The sequence below is a fragment of the Lichenostomus cassidix genome, chromosome 23, assembly GCF_008360975.1.
Source record: "Lichenostomus cassidix isolate B80296 chromosome 23, HeHo_3.0, whole genome shotgun sequence".
Taxonomy (NCBI): Eukaryota; Metazoa; Chordata; class Aves; order Passeriformes; family Meliphagidae; genus Lichenostomus; species Lichenostomus cassidix.
Window position 1 is genome coordinate 2,479,263 of NC_139503.1, and position 18,585 is coordinate 2,497,847.

Below are 18,585 nucleotides of genomic sequence, written 5' to 3' on the forward strand. Positions count from 1 at the left end.
AACCCTAGTGGTGCTTAACTTCCACAGCAGCCCCTGGGGAATGGTGCTGACAGCTGTCCAGTGGGCAGAGCTGTGCCTGACCTTTCCCTAATGGAGACAAAACAACAATCCAGGGATATAAACAATATGCTGTGGGATGCAAGGAGCATCTTTAAAAATGGCCTCGCCTCTGGAAAAGCACCAGCTCCATTATCCTGCTGCAGGAGGAGAGCTCCTTTCCGTGGGGAAGTGTGTTTTTCTGGGTGTTATTATTTGGTGGAGAAAGGGGGAAGGAACATTGCCTTGTGCCTTTGTCGCAGGGGAAATGAGCTGCAATGTTCTGTCCCCCTGAATTTAACAGCTCCCCACAGGCTCTGAAAGGTGCAGAGAGTCCTTTGCCTGCAGCAGGGAGAAGAGGTGAAAATCCTGCTGGGATGAATGGATTTAAAGACATGGAAGAGGAAGGATTGGGGACAGGATGTGGCCTGTGACACCCCAACACATCATTCCCCACTGCGAAGCTCCTCAGCAAACTCTCTGTGCCTAAAATCCAACTCCTCTTGTTATTCCAGGGAATAAGCTCCACCTCAGGCTGTCCAACTCCAAAAGCAATGGCATAAATCCCACCAAAACAAATAAATCCTTATTTCAAACTCTGCTTTCACTAAATTAACTAAACAAAATATTGATAAACTGCTGATAAATAACAGGAACCGTAACAAGGAACCAAGTTCTCCATTTGATCTCTGCTATCCTGCAGACATTCATCTTCATAATTAATTAGATAATACTATTAGTACAGCACTATTTTTCCCCTCCATAGACAAGAAGCTGGAGCTCACATAATTTAAGCAACTGCTTCAAAGGCAGAGTCTGTGGCAGGTTAAAATCAGAAGGTCCAGACCAGCCCTTCTGCCAATATTGTGCTTTTTTAAAGACCAGGATCCAATTCCCTGATGCTTCTGGCAAATTCTCAGTACAAACCTCCTACCTCTCCATCTCTATTGAGTACACTTTGCTTTTACAATCTGCAGCCTTTGCATAAAACATGGATCTAAACATATAAAAACTGTAAAGGCAATTCTGTATGAATTACAGGAGCTGTGCAAATCCTTCCTGCAACAGAACCTGTATTTGGGTTCATTTCTGACTTTTTCTGACAATGCTTCCTGAAGTTCAGCAGCAGACAGACAACTTTCACCTCAAAATGTCATTCACAATTAATCCCAAATTGTACATGAAATGGTTGAGTTCACTCCACGCAATCAAGGCAGAGAACCAAGAGCATATAAAAGTTGTGCAGTTAATCAACCTGGTGCAATTTGAATTTGTACCTGCTGAAAGCTCCTCACAAACATCCCGAGATCTCTCCCCGCAGAATAAATCTGTAAATCATTTTGCCAATTCCATTTATCCCCGGTCTGGGGATGGGGAAGGGAAGCAGAGTGAGGGAGGATGGATTCCCCAGTGCCCAGAGCCACGGCAAGCAGCACAACTGAGCTCTAACAACTCCTGCAAGCCAGGGGAGCGTGCAAATAACAGGAGAGCACTGAACCAGCAAATCCCCAGTTGTGGTTAATTCTCTGCCTGTGATTAACTCATCTTTCTTGGCTATTCCAGCCCTTCCTGCACCTTCCAGTGCAGCTGGGGTTGGGATTATCAGGCTGTGACCGTGCTCTGGTCTGCGCTGAAGTGACAACTGAGCAACAGGAAAAATTCTACACTGCAAGAAATGTAGGTGAATGAAACCCAAATAGAGCCATTTCAGCAGGACAGAGCAGACTTCACATCCCAGAGGCCAAAGGAACAAACCTTCCCTCCCTTTTGTTTTAAAGTGTTCTCGACAAAGACACCTTTATTTGATATTCACTGTTGTTTTATCTGTCTCGAAACGGGGCTTGCAGACATTTTGATAAATGGAGGGAGGGATTGTTCTGTTCCAGTGTAACCACTGTGAAATGCCTTTGCACAGACACAGCCCCAGCCTTGTCTGCAGCAGGAGAGCTTCTCAAAAACCACCTCAGGAGCAGCAGCATCACATTGCTGTGCTGGTGTTCCGGGTGGGATGACGCAGGAGTGACATCCAGGCTGCTCCTGTGGGGTGACCTTGGCCAGAATTCCTGCTCCTGCCTCTGCCTCTCACCTTCCCTGCCCTTCCAGCACCTCCTGCTCTGCCCAGGGATGAAACAGGAGCAGAAATTCCTCTGGACGTGGAGGGAAAGGGGAAAACATCCCCCAGCAAGACATGGGATGCTGTGGATTTCCTTCTGGAAGGGAGATGTCCTTCCGAGGACAGCCAGGATCACAAAGGAAGGAGATGAAATGTCAGCAAGGGTTGAGAATTTCTGTTGTGAGGACTTGGCTGCAGCCCCAGCCTCGCCCAGCTGATGCCCACACGGACACAAGGCTGGGGCTGGTGACACTGGTGGCCTTTCTGGTGTCACTGGTGGCCTTTCTGGTGACACTGGTGGCCTTTCCATGTGTTGTCCTTGACAAGCAGAATTCCAGCAGCACAAAGGGACAGAAAGCTTGTCAGGGCTAGGCTTTCCACCAACTCTCCAGTCCTCCAACAGTCAGGAATTACACACAATACTGTGGATAGTCTGGATTGTTCCCTCTGTCACACAAGGGTCACCTCTGGGTGTATCCAGGAGAAATTTCTCCATTGGAATGCCCAGGGAGGTGGTGGTGTCACAACCCTGGAGGTGACCAAAGAAGGCCTGGAGGTGACACTCAGTGACAAGGTGGGCATTAGGCACAGTTTGGACTAAATTACCTTGGAGGGCTTTTCCAGCCTCAATAATTCCATGATTTTTCGTATTCAAACCCCACTGAACAGGTAGTGACACTGCTGAAGATGACACCACACTGTCCCACACCAACAGCATGGCTTGCAGAGGTGTTTCTGCACCCTGTTCTGCCTCCTTCCACCCTCTACAAACCTTCAGCCCCTAAAATGTTCATTTCCCAGCAGATTCTTGCAGTCAATAATGGGGCAGGATTTGATTTTTTTTAATTAGTCCTCTCTCCCACGCCTCCCTGGCAGCCACAGCTGCTCTAAGCCTCACAGATCCTTTTCCAGTGGAAGTCAGAGCACACATCTCCTTACTCCCCATTTTTCCTGAATCACCAGCACCAGCAGGACTCTGACTCAGCCCCCAGTTTTCTTCCCACCCAGCAAACTGAGGTGTGCACTCCAAGCCAGGGAGTTTATTCCCACAAGGAGTAAACCTGTACCTTGGCAGTTCAGGGAATTATTGCCAGGACCTGAATCAGGGAATGCACCTGACACTGAGAAGGAAGAAGAAACACCACCCAACCCACTGTCAAGTCCCATTAAAGAAAGAAGGAAAACTACTCAAAAAACTCTCTTTCACTTCTGTGCAAGGGAGGTGTAAAATCATTCCCATGCAAGCTCCCTGCAGTCTCTATTCCAGCTGCGTCTATGGAGCCAAGGCAGTGAAACAGAGTTAATTTGATTCCTTTAATCAATGGGATTGTCCCAATTCCACATTAACCACTGCAGAGCATGCAGATCCTGCAGATTCCTGCCCTGCATCCTTTTTACTGCCAGCAGAGAACATCCATTTCCACCACTGACCCCACTTCACTCCCCCACAAACGCTGGGTGAACACACAGCAATGGGTGCTGCTATCCCTGGGTTCTCCAAATCCCAATCCCACTGAAAGCCATGGAAATGCCTTCTCCTCAGAGCAGGGAATAACCTTGGAGCTGCACTGGAATCACCTCCCAGCAAGGAGCCTCACGTTCCTGTGCGGAGAACTGAGGAATAAAGCAGGAAAAGCCAGGCTGTGGCTAAAGCTGAGCTGCCAACGTTCACTGCTCTGCCCCAAACTCCCCAAACCAAAGCAATGAGTTATTCCATGGGCTGGAAGAAGCCTCTGGAGAGCAGGTTGAGGCATCGATTAGGAGAGCCCTGGAATTGCCTGTTTGTCTCTATTCTTAGAGGTTACAAAGAGATTGGGGAGGGATCACAGCCTCCCTGCTGGGCTCTGCCCTGCAATATCTCCAGGCCAAGGATGAGCTGCACACACTAAACAGACTTCAGGGAAACATTTCAATAAGCAGGGCAAATTAAAACACTGAGCTGGACCATAAATCCTCAGTTAGCAGGCAGGATGGATGGTTCTCACCTCTTCCCAGGTGGAGCAAAAAGCCTCACCTGGTTTAAACTCCCTCTAAAGCCTGATTCCCTCTCCCTTCCCATCATTCCCCACTGGAATATTAGAGTCAATCAATGGGATTCCACCACCTCTGACATTTCTGGCTGCTGGGTACGTCAAAAAGACAGCTCAATGCTGCACTCAACAATTCCAGCAGTGCAGAATCTTTACTACTTAATCATTTCTCTTTTTTTTTTGTAGCCCTTAAAGTCTTATCTCTCCCCTTCCATTTGAATTTGCTCTATTTTCTGTTGGGAAAAAAAAAGCCTAATTTAAATTTAGGCCTATTCATGGTGTTTCTGAACCTTCCAATGTCTAGAAACATGGAGAAGAGTAAAGAAGTATTATTTAAAATCCACTCAGCTAAACAGAGCTTTGTTATAATTTCACTAAAGCCTGTGAAACATTACTCCAGCCCTGCGTCTCAGGATACTCTTGATAAAAACGGAGTTTAAAAGACTTTTCCTGCAATGCCATGGGCTCAAAACCAGTTCAGGCTGCCTGACCTTGCCCCCAACTAACCCTCAACATTATCATAACAATTTCCTCTGGTCAAGATCCAGGCCAAATTCTGGCAGGGCTTGGGGGGGCAGCAGCAGGAACAGAAGCACAGCTGTGAAATTTGGCATTTCCCAACCAACTGGGCTCTCGGAAACCGGAGAAGGGCAGCAACACCACGCAGTAATTCCAGGGCTGGAAATCCCTGGAGCGCTGGTGGAAGTGGCTGACAGCGACCTGGGGGGGTGAAGAGCAATTCCCTGAATGCTGATCAAGGAGGAATATTCATTTCTGCACAGAACACATTCCCTAAACTGCTCAGCCACACCTGAAGCACTGATCCAGCCTGGCAATCCATGGGACTGGGGCAGATTGCTTGGATCTCACTCCCCACAGCCATCCTGGGGTTTGACAAGAGCTCCTGAGGAAGGGGAGGCAGCAGCAAACATCCACCCAGCTGTGCTCCCTGCAGCTGGCACAGCTGGGATCCTGGATTTCGGATCCAAGACTTCCCTGGGAGGCATCCGAGGGACACGCAGAGCTCAGTGGGGAGGAAAGCTGGGGCTTAGATGTTCTTCAGCTGCACTCAGCAGCCACAGCAAAGTAAAAAATAATAAACAGAGTGACAGGCAAGGAACAACTTCCAGCACAGGGAAGTGTTTGCCCCAAACGATGGGAGCAGGACAAGGAATGGGAAGGCAGAAGGTGGGAGCATCATTTCTCCAGGGTACTGAAATGAGAAGCACACTGAGGGTTTCAGCCAGCTTCTGTTCTTTAAAACAGCAATCTGGTTTATTTTTCCTGTATCCCATTCAGGGCTCTGTGTGTTTCTGCACAGACCAAGTCTCCAGCTCAGGTCTTTAAGTTTGACACAGAACCACCAGATTTACTGACTCCACCTCCTACTGAGCCTTCTCCTCACATTTCCAACACTGCTCCACACTCAATTAAAAACAGGGGACAGCAGGGAGTGTTCTTTAACCCCTCGTGGTCCCTCAGGGGAGTGGAATTATCAATGCAGGTCAATACCTCTGCAATTAAACCTCCCCTGCCCTCTATGCCTGCCCACATCTTAAATTCACAAACAAAATCCATTAACAGCTTCCTGCTCCTCCACTCTTCAGAAGAGTCTGGCAAAAACTATTTTCCATCGAGAAAAAAGAGAATTACATTAAATTGATGAGATGATGTTCCAGGCTGGTGCATCCTCCCTTAACCCAGCACCAACCAAGGGGCTGATTCGTGAAGCACGGTGTGTAAATAATGGTGTCGAGACCCTTTCATAATAGGCCATTAAAATACATTTTCTCTGTGTTTATCCACACATCCATGCCCCAAACGGCCCTTCTAGTGCTGACTGCCCAGAAAGGAGTGAGCAGCACTGCTGGGCCCACCTGACTGACCATCAGTACACACAATTCCAGAAGCATCCCACACGAGATACCATGCAGGGATCACCACCAACCTGCAGCCAAAGGCAAATCCAGTGCCAAAATCACCCCTGAGAATCCATCACTGCACCCTCAGACTGAGAGGGGAACCACACAAACCACTTCCTGTCCCCCTTTTATACTCACAAGCAACTTCCCATCACCAAGCACCACCTTCCCTGCTTTGGCTCCATCCTTTCCCCAAGGGAAGCTCCATTATCCTGGCTGCAGGAGCAGCAGCTGAAGGCCATTTTCGGGCAGCAGGGCTGCAGCCATGGCCCAGCTGATGGGAAGGGAGCAGGATTTCTCCCCTTTTTTATTCCTAAGGCAGCCAGAACTCCTCACTGACAGCTCCACACACACAGCTCTGCTGCCACACTATGGGAACTCCTGGCTACTGCTCCCTACAAACCCCGGGAAGGGAGAGCTTGGAGATGTTGGAACTTTGTTCCACAGGGGTTCAGGATTTGCTCAGAGAAGGTGCTGGAAGTGCCAGCCCAGGCTGAACCGATTTCCTGGGATTACATCCCAAATCCACCGTGGACCCTGTAAGGGGTGGGTGCCTCTCCTCGGTGTGCATCCCTGCCAAAGCTGGCATCCTGCTTTCCCAAAAACATCGCTGCTGGGCTTTCAGAATCTAAAGAGAGGACTTATTGATCAATGCCTCTGGCTCTGAAGCAGATAAAAAAACATCTGAGGTCTAAAAAGCTTTCGCAGGTCTTCTGCTCAAGAAGTAAAACAACCCAGAGCATCAACCTCTGGCTGAAGGATCCAGAACAGAGCTCTAAAAGCAGACAGGAGGGAGCAGGGGCCTGAGAAGAAAGGATTAAATGCTCAGCAAGGTACAGAGTGAAGCCTGGAAGATCCAGTATGAATAAGCCACAGACAGCTCAGAAGAAGAAAAAAAAGCTGCAAGCCCCTGATAGAGTAAATCAGAGATTTAGGTATCTCTCCATCAGTCTGTTTGTACGAGGAAAGCTCAACAGAAGCTGCTGGAATGGTTTTCCTCTGTGCACAGGCTGAATGTTCATGCTGGAGAAATGAGAAATAGCCACCAAAATAAATATTTGTCCTTTATTAGGACCTGTAGGTTGTTCGGGTTTACAGCCTTTCCTAACAGATCCTCCCCGTCAGCAAAACTGTTCAGCTCCACTGCAAGAGTGCTCAGGAGGAGCAGTTAATCCTCACCCCCCAGCCCCTGAAAGGAAAACCTGCCTTACATAATAAAATCAGCGTTGCATTCCACATAAAGTTTTTCCAAAAAAAAAAAAAACCAAAAAAAACCCAAAAACCCCAAAACAACCCCACCGAACGCGAGGAGCTTTCATACACATCAACACCCAAACACACATTCCTCCAGCCTAGGATACAGCAGACAAGACAACGTTACTTGGAAACTCTTGGAAATCGGGGCACTGCACAGTGTGGAGAGCAGCCACTGCCAAGCACTCGGCTCTCCCACTCTTCCCCCTCCTACACACACAGAAGGACAGTCCCTAAATATTTGCTGTTTACACCAGAAATAAACTTCAGTCCCTGGATCTGCTTTGGCTGCAAGGGCAGCTGCGGAAATGAGGTAGGAGACACAAGCAAACTGCCCCTAAATTCGAGTGTTCTTCAGCTTTCAAGCCCAAACATGCATATTTCATAAAAACCACGCTGCTGAGGCCAAAGAGCTCATATATAAGAGATATTCAACTGGGAAGGCAGGAGGAAAAGGAGGAAAGTGCTTCCATCTTCATGCAAGGCATCCAAAAATCTATTTCATCAGCTTGTGGGCAAGCAGCAGGGGAGTGAAACGCCGAATTAAGATGCCAGGGGAAGGCAGAGAAAGCGGTGCTGGCGTTTTTCACCGTCATCCTGCACAGCAGCAGCCTGTGCCCAAAGCTGACCCACGGAGCAGGGGATGAGATCATGGGCTGCCACCCTCTGTGCCAGCCACCCTGCACCACAGCCACCCTGTGTCACAGGCACGCTGTGCTGCACCCTGGAGCTTCCGAAATTGCTGCTCCCCGAGGGATGCAGCTCCAAAGGGCTGATGGAACAGCCTCGGTGCTGTGCCCGAGATGCCAGGGCAGCGTGTGCCGACACCCCAGTGCCACACAGCTCAGTGCCACAGTGCCACAGTGCCACAGACACCCCAGTGCCACACAGCCCAGTGCCACAGTGCCACAGTGCCAGACACCCCAGTGCCACACAGCCCAGTGCCACAGACACCCCAGTCCCATACAGCCCAGTGCCACAGTGCCAGACACCCCAGTGCCACACAGCTCAGTGCCACAGTGCCACAGTGCCACACTGCCACAGAGCACAGTGCCACAGACACCCCAGGGCCACACAGCCCAGTGCCACACAGCCCAGTGCCACACAGCTCAGTGCCACAGTGCCACAGACACCCCAGTGCCACACAGCCCAGTGTCACACACATCCCACTGCTACACACCCCAGTGCCACACTCCCGCCAGTGCCCCACAGCCCGGTGCCACAGACACCTCAGTGCCACACAGCCCAGTGCCACAACGCCACACACATCCCATTCCTACACACCCCAGGGGCACGCTCACCCCAATGCCACCGTGCCACCCACCCCAGCGCCCCACACCCCGCACCCTCCTCCCCACCCTCTCCCTCCATCCCAGCAGCCGGGGATGGCTACCGAGGCTCGTGCCCAAGTTGCCAGCGCTGCCCACGGCACTCACCCATCGCCGATCCTGCCAGCAGCCCCAGCGAGAGCAGCAGCGCCCGGCTCCAGGCGCTCCCCTCCGCCGTCATGAGAGCCACGATCCCCAATTGCCACCAGTGCCTTCCGAAGCTGCAGCTGCATCCCGGCTGGTCCCATCCCAAGGCAGGTTGCATGTCAAAGGGCAGCAGCAGGAATGGGGCGTGCTGGGGGTCTGCTGGTTGCCGCTGTTGGGTTTTTCCCCCTTTTTTCCTTCCCCTCGGCGATTGGGATAGTCCTCGGCTCGGCTGGATGAAGAGGAGAAAGGAAGGAGGAGGGGGAGGGAGGTGGGGGGGAAGCGGGTCAGGCTTGTGATTCTTAATTTTTTTTTTTCCCCCTTAATTTTTTCAGCCCGGCAGAGAGAGGGGAAAAAAAATTTAAAAAAAAAAAAATCCCACCGCATGGAAAGGCTCCGAGCTTCTGCAGCTGGAATGAACCAAGTGTGGCAGCAGCTCGGGGAGAGGAGAGGAGAGGCGAGGAGAGGGAAGGCGAGGAGAGGAGAAGAGAGGAGAGCAGGGGAGGGCTGGCGCGTCCCTCCCGGTGGCTGTCTCAGCGCCAGCTCCTCGGCAGCACCACCACCACCACCACCACGCAGCCCTCGGGGATTTATACTTTTTTTTTTTTTTTTTTTTTTTATTAAGCCACTTGATTAATCGTTCCCGGAGCTTTTGTTCCTTCTCCCCACGCCGGGCCGGGGGGGTGTTGTGGCGGGGGGGATCTGTGCAGCTCCCCCAGCCCCAGCTCCAGCTCCAAACCACCCCAGCCTGAGCTCCGGCACGGCGTTTATTTCGGATTTCTCGATCAGAAACAAACCCCCCAACCCCCATTTCCCTCTCACACACACATCGCTGTTATTCAGACATCTGCGGGCGCAACCCCCCCCCCGCTATAAACAACTTGATGCTATTGACACAATTTTTGTGATGAAGCAAATTTGGCTGCAAACACGAGATCACGACAAACCCCCCCTTTCCTTCCTTCTCCCTGCCTGTGCCTTGTCCTCGCAGCAACACGGCGATGCTGGTGGGACTGCTCCAGAGCAACCCTGGAGGTGGGAAAGGCTGTGCCCCCTCCTCTGTGCCAACAGGCAGCTCCTGCCCTTCCAGAGCCCCGTTTTTCCCCACCAGCACCACCACCTCCCCTTGTTTGTGTTTGAACATCTCCCGGTACGCCGGTCCCTGGAGCTGCAGGCAAGATGGGGAAAGAGGGAGGGAGGGAGGGAGGGATGGGAATGAAGCCGCCGAACGCCACATTCGGGAACTTCATTATCGTGCTAATGATGCTCAGATCCAGGGACAAGGAAAACAACTCGAACATGACACCGGAGCTTAAGGAAATAAATAAATAACGAAGGAAAAGGCACTCTGGAACGCTCGGGCATCCTCCCCCCCTCATCCCCATCCTCAGCAAGCAGAGATTCCCGTTCAGCAGGCTCGGGGTGCCCCTGTCCCCCAGCCCTGTGGAAAAGGGGGTGTTTAGCACCCCGATATGCCTCTCTCCATCGCTGTCACCCCCTTTTTCCCCATCCATCGCTGTTTCCCGTTCCCCCCGGGGTGCTGAGGGAGGCGCGGCCCGGCCGGTGTCCCCTGAGCCCACAGCGGGCCCTGCCTGGGCCACCTTTGGGGCCACCTTTGGGCCACCTCTGGGCCACCCTGGCCACCATCCCCCTGCTCCCCCAGCTCTGCATTTGCTGCAGTTTCTTGCTGCAAAACCCCCTTCTTCGCTGCTGTTCCGGTGGCCTTGAATGAGCTTATTTGACAGCTAAAAAAACAAACGGTACGGAGGGCTCGCAGCTCCGTCCCTCCACCCTGGGATCAATCCTCTTTCTCAGCGCCTCTCCCTCCGCATTTCCATCCTCGCACTGCCCACACCGGCAGCCGCTGCCAAAGAGCCAAGGCAACCAGGGCTGGCACATGAAAGAGTTGCTTTATGTCTGTTTAAGCTGCGGCAGCGATTCAAACAGCGCTGATTGTGCGCAGGCAGAGCTCCCCAGGGGGAAAGCGCCGGGATGAGGGGCACAGCCCCGAATTTTGGGGGTCTCTCCTCAGCCAGCGGTGTCCTCCAGCCCGATATTGCACCCAGAGGCTGAGCCGAGGAGCCCTGCATGCACCAGGAGCGATCCACAGGCATAAAAAAGGCTTTGAGGAGCCACAATCCCACTTTATTCCCGAGTCGTGGCTATTTCAGATCCAGGGGTTCCTCCCGGCTGAGTTGGCGTCGCAAAAAAACCACGGAGGTTTAGGGTTGAACTCTCTCCAATACAATTAAAATTTAAGAAAAAAAAAATCACAGCGTTTATTCAGCGAATAAATTCTGCTGAGCACGGCACACACCATCATCCCTGCCATCCCGAATTTCTGCGCTCACATCCCCGCACGAAGGGCTCCCAACCCCGAGCGCTCAACTCCGCGTCTCACCTTGCGAAAAATCACCTCTCCCTAACCAGAGCAACGCTGTCTGCCGTGCAGAGCCCACCGGGACACAAATCCTGCTCTGCACTGCCACCCGCAGCCGGAGCCGGCCTGCAATGACACATTCCCTGCAGGTATTATCCGAGTTTTTCATGTGGCTCGCCACAGTCACTCGCCCCCTGCCCAAAACTCTGCTCTGCTGGGAGATTCCGGATGGACAGCAGCAGCATCACCAAATTCCAGGTGGATATTGGGAGGGAATTGTTCCCTGGGAAGGTGGCACAGGGGATTTGTGGCTGCTGCATCCCTGGAGTGTCCAAAGCCAGGCTGGACAGCGCTTGGAGCGCCTTGGGATGGTGGTAGGAATCCCTGCCCATGGGTGAGATGAAATTATCCTTAAATTCCCTAAATTTACGATCCTTTCCCATCCAAACCATCCCATGATCCTCCACCTTTCCCAAGGTGTCACCTGTTGAAGCAAAGCCTGAGGCTTTGCTTCCTCCTCCTCCTAATGAGGCAAAAACCATTCCTGCTTTTTTTCCCACCACAACCAATTTTCTTTGGGAAAAGTGTGTCCCACGAAATCCGACTACTTCAGATTCTGAAGCACCCTAAGCAGCTGCTGCATTCGCTTCCCCACAGCATTTAAAGGAAAACAACCCCAGACACATCAAAATATTTACAGGAAGAAGCAAAAGCGGCTTTCAAAGGAGCAAAATTGAAAATTAAAGTGTGATAGGGAAGCTACTGTAAACAGCTGATCTTCACAAAGGAAAGCTGAATTTAGCACAGAAAAATTTATGCCAACTCATGTTTCGCAGGACAGATAATGGGGAGAGAAGGAAGGATGCTCTTCACATTAATAGGATAATATTTACTGTGTGCTCCTGAAATAGAAGAAGTAAAATTGACAAATCCAGCTCACAATCAACAAGAATGAATGCAAGTGGAGTTCTGAACGTCCCAACAAAACACCCTGCAAAGCTCACCCGTCCTGCTTGGGACATGGAAGTGTTAACTGATATTTCATCTTTCAAAAAATAACTTCACAGATGAGGAAATCAGAGAATTTTCCAGATGAAGCCATGGAGGAACAGAAGGGAAAGGCTGCAGCCTGTGAAGCCACCAGACAGGAATCCCTTGGAGAAAATGGGGCAGAAAGTTGTTTCGGTACTCAGAAATAGTCCAACAATGTTCTATTTTCACAGCCACGGCGCAAATCTGGTGAGGTTTTTATTACAGAGAATATCTGTTCTTTAAAAACAGAGGGGAACCAGCATCCTACTAATTACAGTGAGCCTATGATTAGAGATAATTAGATACATTTACAATTGAGAGTTTCCTAACTTTAGCTGTTTATGAACCATAGATGTGCCCATAGTGTGTGCACAGAGCATCACTCATTCCCTCCAGCTATGAAGAGTAAATTGATAATCCATTAAATTATTGAACATGGCAGGAGCAAACTGGAATTTAAATGGGTGTTTTGGAGGAGGGAGCTGCAGTGATTGGGATTTGGAGCAGGTGACTATTGCAGACACTCAGATGTGCCTTGAAGGAACACAAAACTGCTCAATCCCACAGGAAAGTCCCAGAGGAAGCTGGGGGGTTTAGAGGGACATCCCTGCAATTTTTGCTCCATGGTGATCTCCTGTCCAAGGCTGGAAACTGCTGGAATGACCTGTTCCACTTGGGAATTGTCCCTTTCCATACCAGGGGCTGCTATCCCACTTCAACACACACCTAAATCCAGGTTTTCCTCGTGTTGGAATGGAGCAGATTTGACAAGTTGATGGCCATGGAGAATTGGGATTATCCAGCCTGGAGAGGAGAAGCTCTGGGGGAACCTAAGTGTGATTGAAGAGGACAACAAGAAACATGGAGAGAGACTTTGGACAAGGCATGGAGTGACAGGACACAGGGAATGGCTTCAAGCTGGAAAAGGGGAGATTTGGGTGGGATATTGGGAAGGAATTGTCCCTTGGGAGGGTGAGGAGGGGCTGGGATGGAATTCCCAGAGAAGCTGTGAAATCCTGGATCCCTGGCAGTGTCCAAGGCCAGGTTGGGACAGTGGAAGGTGTCCCTGCCATGGCAGGGGTGGCACTGGATGGGATTTAAGGTCCCTTCCCACCCAAACCAGGCTGGGATTCTGTGCCTGACACATTCCATGGAGCCCTGGAGGATGGACAAAGCCCCTGGAGCATGTCCAGAGCTCCTGTTCAGGTTTCTGGAGCAGATCTATCAAGCTGGAGGTGTTAGACACAACCAAGTGATTCTCCTCTGCAGCATCCTCATCTCAGAGAGTTCTGAGCTTTGGGCAAAGGATTTGCTGCTATTCTTAGGATTTAATTTGGTTTCACAACTCAGGAAATTCCAGATTGGAGTTTCACGGCCTTCCAAGGGAATTTCACTGCTAATTCCCAAGTTTTTGGGGCTGTGTTGTACAACTAGAGCCTGGAAAAAAAAAATTTATCTTAGACAGATTTTGCTTACAGGCGAAGCATGTCCTCCTAATTGCAAATATCCCAGAGATTAATGAAGAAATTGCATGTTTATTAATACCTTTGACCTTGTGTTGTTTTCCAGGAGCTCCTGCAACACTGGATACCAAAAATTAATTCAAGTCCTTCAGATTTTCTACAACATTCATTCACAGCAGTGGCCAAGGCTGAGCTTCCCTCCCTCCATCTTCCAGTTTTCCTCAACCATTCAAACTTTTCACTATTTCAGGGAACAAAACAGACCCAGATTTTGTGAGGAGAGAGCAGAACACCCCACAGGCTTGGGGCACAATATTGAGAGCTGCTTTCTGATTTGTAAAAAAGCCAAATGGAGAAAAGCAGATCGTTGTCCTGCAAGTTAGGGATAAGTGGTTTATGGGATGGAGAGGAAATTCTCATCCTTCCCTCTGGATAACAAAACAAAACCTTCACAAAAAACAAAACGTAAAAACAAACCACCCAGGAATGGATAAAGGCTCCTAAAAGCTCCATTATGAGGGAAAAAAAGAAGTAATTTGGAAGTTTGATGTAATCCCCTGAAGCTTGACTGAATTCCTGGAGAAGCTGCAGGGACAAACCTCAACTCCTGTGCCACTGACAGCCATGCAAAATTTTCAGGGAATTCAGTTTTCCTATCCTGGTATTGTGAGGAAAACCTGCTATTTATCAAAGTCCCAGAGTCCTATAAGGACTTCATGTTTTCCCCAAAGTGAACATTTCCATCTCGAATAATCCCCTATGATTTATAGGGTGAGAAACAGCTGGATGACAATTCATCTGAAATAAATTTTTTAAGGATGACAGAATAAGAAAGGGGCGCTTTTTTATTTTTTCTTTTTCTTTTTTTTTTTGTATTGGAAGATGGAGACAAATAATAAAAATGTTTTATTTATGAAAAATGCCCGAGCTGCTCAGAATTGAGTGCTGCTGCAATAAAGATGGTTGATAGAAGAGAGACTTGGCTGCGAATTTCAGAGATAGGGACTTTATTTGTGTGTTCAGAGGGAGATTAACACAAAACATTCAATGCTTGGGTGGTGCACAGCACTCTCCTGCCTTAGTCCCTCAAACTCCTGCTAATCCAGAGGGGGAACCTGAGTTTTAATACTAAAAACGTGGAATCCTGCTTAATTCTATCCCCTGAGGTGTTTAATTCGGGAATTTCAAGGCTCTAAGTTTGACAACAACCCCTGCAGAGCAGCTTTGCCTCCTCCCATCGAGGCTGCTCTGTTCCAGCCTGGGCTGGGTCAGAGAGAGGGACCGGAGTGATTAAATGAGATTTTACAGCCCCCGGGAGTTCCGTCACAACAAATCAGCACCAAACTCTCGCCCAGCCGCAGCACCAGTGACTCAGGGCTGTGACAAAGATCTGACTGTGTGTTTCACCCACTGAGTCAGCCCAAAATTCACACTTGGGCTTGGCTTAAGAGGATGTTGCACCTGTGCAGGTCAGAGTGGGAATTAACTCTGCTCTGGGTGTTTTGCAAGGTGCTGCAGAAAGTGGAGAACTTTCATTCCTTGAGGAGCTGGAGGACCAAATGTGCTTCACCTTGGCAGGTAAAAAGCTCTTCCTGACAGATTTCAGGGTGGGGCATAATTCAGGCAAAAAGTGGAGCATCCTTCTGGTGGGATGGGGTTTGGAGCAGCCTGGGATGATGGGATGGAATGGGATGAGCTTTAAGGTTCCTTCCAACCCAAACCATTCACTTTTTAACTTTAAACATAAGCTTTCAACTTCAAACATAAGCTTTAGACTTAGTCCCCAATACACCATTTTTTTTCTCCCCTCCCATGTTTAAAACATTCAGCTCTTCCTTCCCTTTTAACCCCCAAATACACCATTTTTTTCTCCCCTCCTGTGTTTAAAACATTCAGCTCTTCCTTCCCTTTTAAACCCCAATACACCATTTTTTTTCTCCCCTCCTATGTTTCAAACATTCAGCTCTTCCTTCCCTTTTAATCCCATTTATGTCAACAGAACAACGTCGTGGTGCAGCCTGAGCCGAGCCAGGATAGAATTCCCAGGCTCTGTTTACTCCTGTGAGGTTGACAAACAACCCTACAGTGATCCTCCAGCTGACATCCTGCACATCAGAACCACTTCACCCCTCGCTGCTCCTCTCCCCACACTGCATCGACATCTATTTTGGGTTCCCCAGATGGCTGAGGTGCTCTAGGACAATTCAGGAGGAGGAATTCATGTCTTGGCAAGATGTGCCCACTGGCCCTTTTTCTCCTCCGCCCGCGGCGGCGAGCCAGAATTTCAACGAAGATAAATTAGAAAAGCAATTAGGAACCTCCAGTGCTTCCACAGAGCGTCAACATTCCTCACTCTCCTCGCCTGGTGGGGAAGGTGACAGGGGGGTGACAGCAAACAAACTGAAAGGTGGAAGGAACACCGAGGCAGTTGGGAGAAATCCCAGCCAAAGCTCATCCATCACTCACAAACTTCACCGGCAATGACCCCACAGCTCCAGTGCACCCCAAATCTGGGAGATGAGGGGGAAAACCACTGAAGAGCTCATCTGTCACACCCCTGCATCCCTGGAAGTGTCCAAGGCCAGGTTGGACAGGGCTTTGAGCACCCTGAGACAGTGGAAGGTGTCCCTGCCATGGCAGAGGTGGCACTGGATGGGATTTAAGGTCCCTTCCAACCAAACCATTCCATGACTCCATGATTCCATCAACGTTTGATTTGTTAGGAAGAAGCCAGCTGAACTGGATCAATCCCTGCACTACCTTCAGCTGGAAATCTGGGATATGAGGATCAGCCAAGCTCCCTCCAGGCTCTGTAAGGAACCAGGCTGGAGCCTCATTGAGGCACAAAGAGTTTAAAGCACAGCTCTGCCTCGGGCAGGAACACTGGCACACCAAGCAGGATTTCATGGATTTTCTACCCAAAATTGCTGCCCTGTTTTAGCAGGATTACATGGCTTCCCTACCCAGAATTCCTGCCTTTTCAACACAGGATTACATGGATTTTTCCACCCAAAAATCTCTGTCTTGTTTTGGCAGGATTACATGGTTTCTCTCCTCAGAATTCCTGCCTTGTTTTCAGCACAGGATTATATGGGTTCTCCACCCAGAATTCCTGATTTGTTTCACCAGGATTACATGGGTTCTCCACCCAGAATTCCTGCTTTGTTTCACCAGGATTCCATGGATTCTCCACCCAGAATTCCTGCTTTGTTTCCAGCAGAATTCCATGGGTTCTCCACCCAGAATTCCTGCCTTGTTCCCAGAAGACAATTAAAGATATCTAATGAGTTGCTCGTCAATATTTCTCTTTCTCCCCCATTATCCACCCCATGGCTGTGCTCCTCCCACATGGATCTGCAGGAATTTTCCAGTTCTCAGGAGCTTTTTACTCATTTTTGGAAATCCACAGTTTCAGCCTTTCCCAACACATTTTCCCCCAAAACTGTGTAAGAGAGAGGAAAGAGAAACGATCTCTGTTCTACAAATAAAAAGCTGAATTCTGGGAAGTGAGAACTGAACTACTTCATCCATCCAGTTTAAGGGCACAAACCACAGGAAAATAAATTCTCAGGAACATAAAGCAGGATCTGGAGGGCACAAAAGTCACAAAACTTTTCCTCTACTTGACCAATTCTCAAACTCCCTTCCAGTGCCTTCCATCCATGCAGCTCCCATGGCAAATCCTGATTTCTTTTCCTAACTCAGTGCTGAATTTTCCCCAAGATCCTCTTGCAGGATCCATTCTTTCCACTGTGGCTGCTACAGGCTTCCCTTCAAAAAAGAGTTTTGCAGGACAAAATAATTATTTACTTACAGTTTTCCAACCCAAACAGTGGATCAGAATTTCCTTTGGCTCAAGCCAGGTCCGTTCTGCCCCAGTAAATTCCCATTTTCTTTAAGTGGACTGGAAGCTCAGACTTTTCTCCTGTTCAATGCACTGCCTGTTTTCCTCCAATATTCCTAACCCAATTAGCATAACGAGATAAAGGAATCATCAAGTCCTCTCCCATTTTTCTTCCTTTATAAAAGGACTGATGACAAACTGGGAATCAGGATCTGTATTGAATTACATTTGCCACAAAAGAGTTCATTAAGTAATAGTACATAATAAAAATCATCTGTCAGCTTGAGGGATTGACCAAATCCACTTAAGGAAACAGCTGGTTATTTTCTGGAGCACTCCAGAGCCAACGGTCAATATGTGCAAGGAGAAAGAGTGGGACACAGGAGAACAAGGAGTAGGGCAGGGATTGGAATGCTGGGGGAGTTTGTGGGATTTTCTGCACAGTTGTTCACGAGGAGGAGTTGTTCAGGTGAGGCTTTGCCCCTGACAGCCCAATTTTTCCCTGATTTTAGTCAGGAAAAGGATGCCAGGGCATGATAGACCAGGAGATGCTTCAGCAGCTGGAGTATCATGAATCATGGAATAGAATCCCAAAACCACTGAGGGTGGAAAAGAGCTCCAAGTTCATCGAGTCCAAGCTGTGCCAAATCCCCACCTTGTCCCCAGCCCAGAGCTCTGAGTGCCACATCCAGCCCTTCCTCGGACACCTCCAGGCATGGGGACTCCAAACCTCCCTGGGCAGCCCTTCCAGTGCCTGACCACCCTTTCCAAGAGGGAATTTCCCCCAAAAAAGAGTTTAAACCTCTCCTGGGATACCCTGGGGCCTTGTCACCATTGGGGGAGCTGAGTTTGTGTCTGAGGAGGTCAAGGATGGGAGCAGGGTCCCATTTCTTGTCCCCAAAATCCATGTCCATGAAGCTGCTGCAGCACATCCCAACACAGAGCCATCCCAGTCCCAGCCTTCCCAGCCAGGAAACCCAAACAGAAAAACGCTTCTGACTGCAAACAGGAAGTGAATGCAGAGGGCTCTGTGTGTCTA

General features: G+C 49.5%; 1 protein-coding gene across 2 annotated transcripts in view; it reads right to left on the reverse strand.

Annotated features, from left to right (window-relative positions):
* CSMD2 (CUB and Sushi multiple domains 2) overlaps nt 1-18,585 on the reverse strand; it is a 301,010-nt gene that overhangs the window by 259,902 nt on the left and 22,523 nt on the right. The window contains exons 1-2 of one of the 2 annotated variants that reach the window (XM_085081420.1): nt 9,210-10,665; nt 8,792-9,059 (exon numbers count right to left, since the gene is read on the reverse strand). In XM_085081420.1, coding sequence (XP_084937546.1) covers nt 8,792-9,059; nt 9,210-9,638 — 697 coding nt within the window. In that variant the 5' untranslated portion in view covers nt 9,639-10,665. Of the gene's footprint in view, nt 1-8,791; nt 9,060-9,209; nt 10,666-18,585 lie in introns of those variants that run through there. The other variant, XM_085081419.1, reaches the window with a different exon arrangement.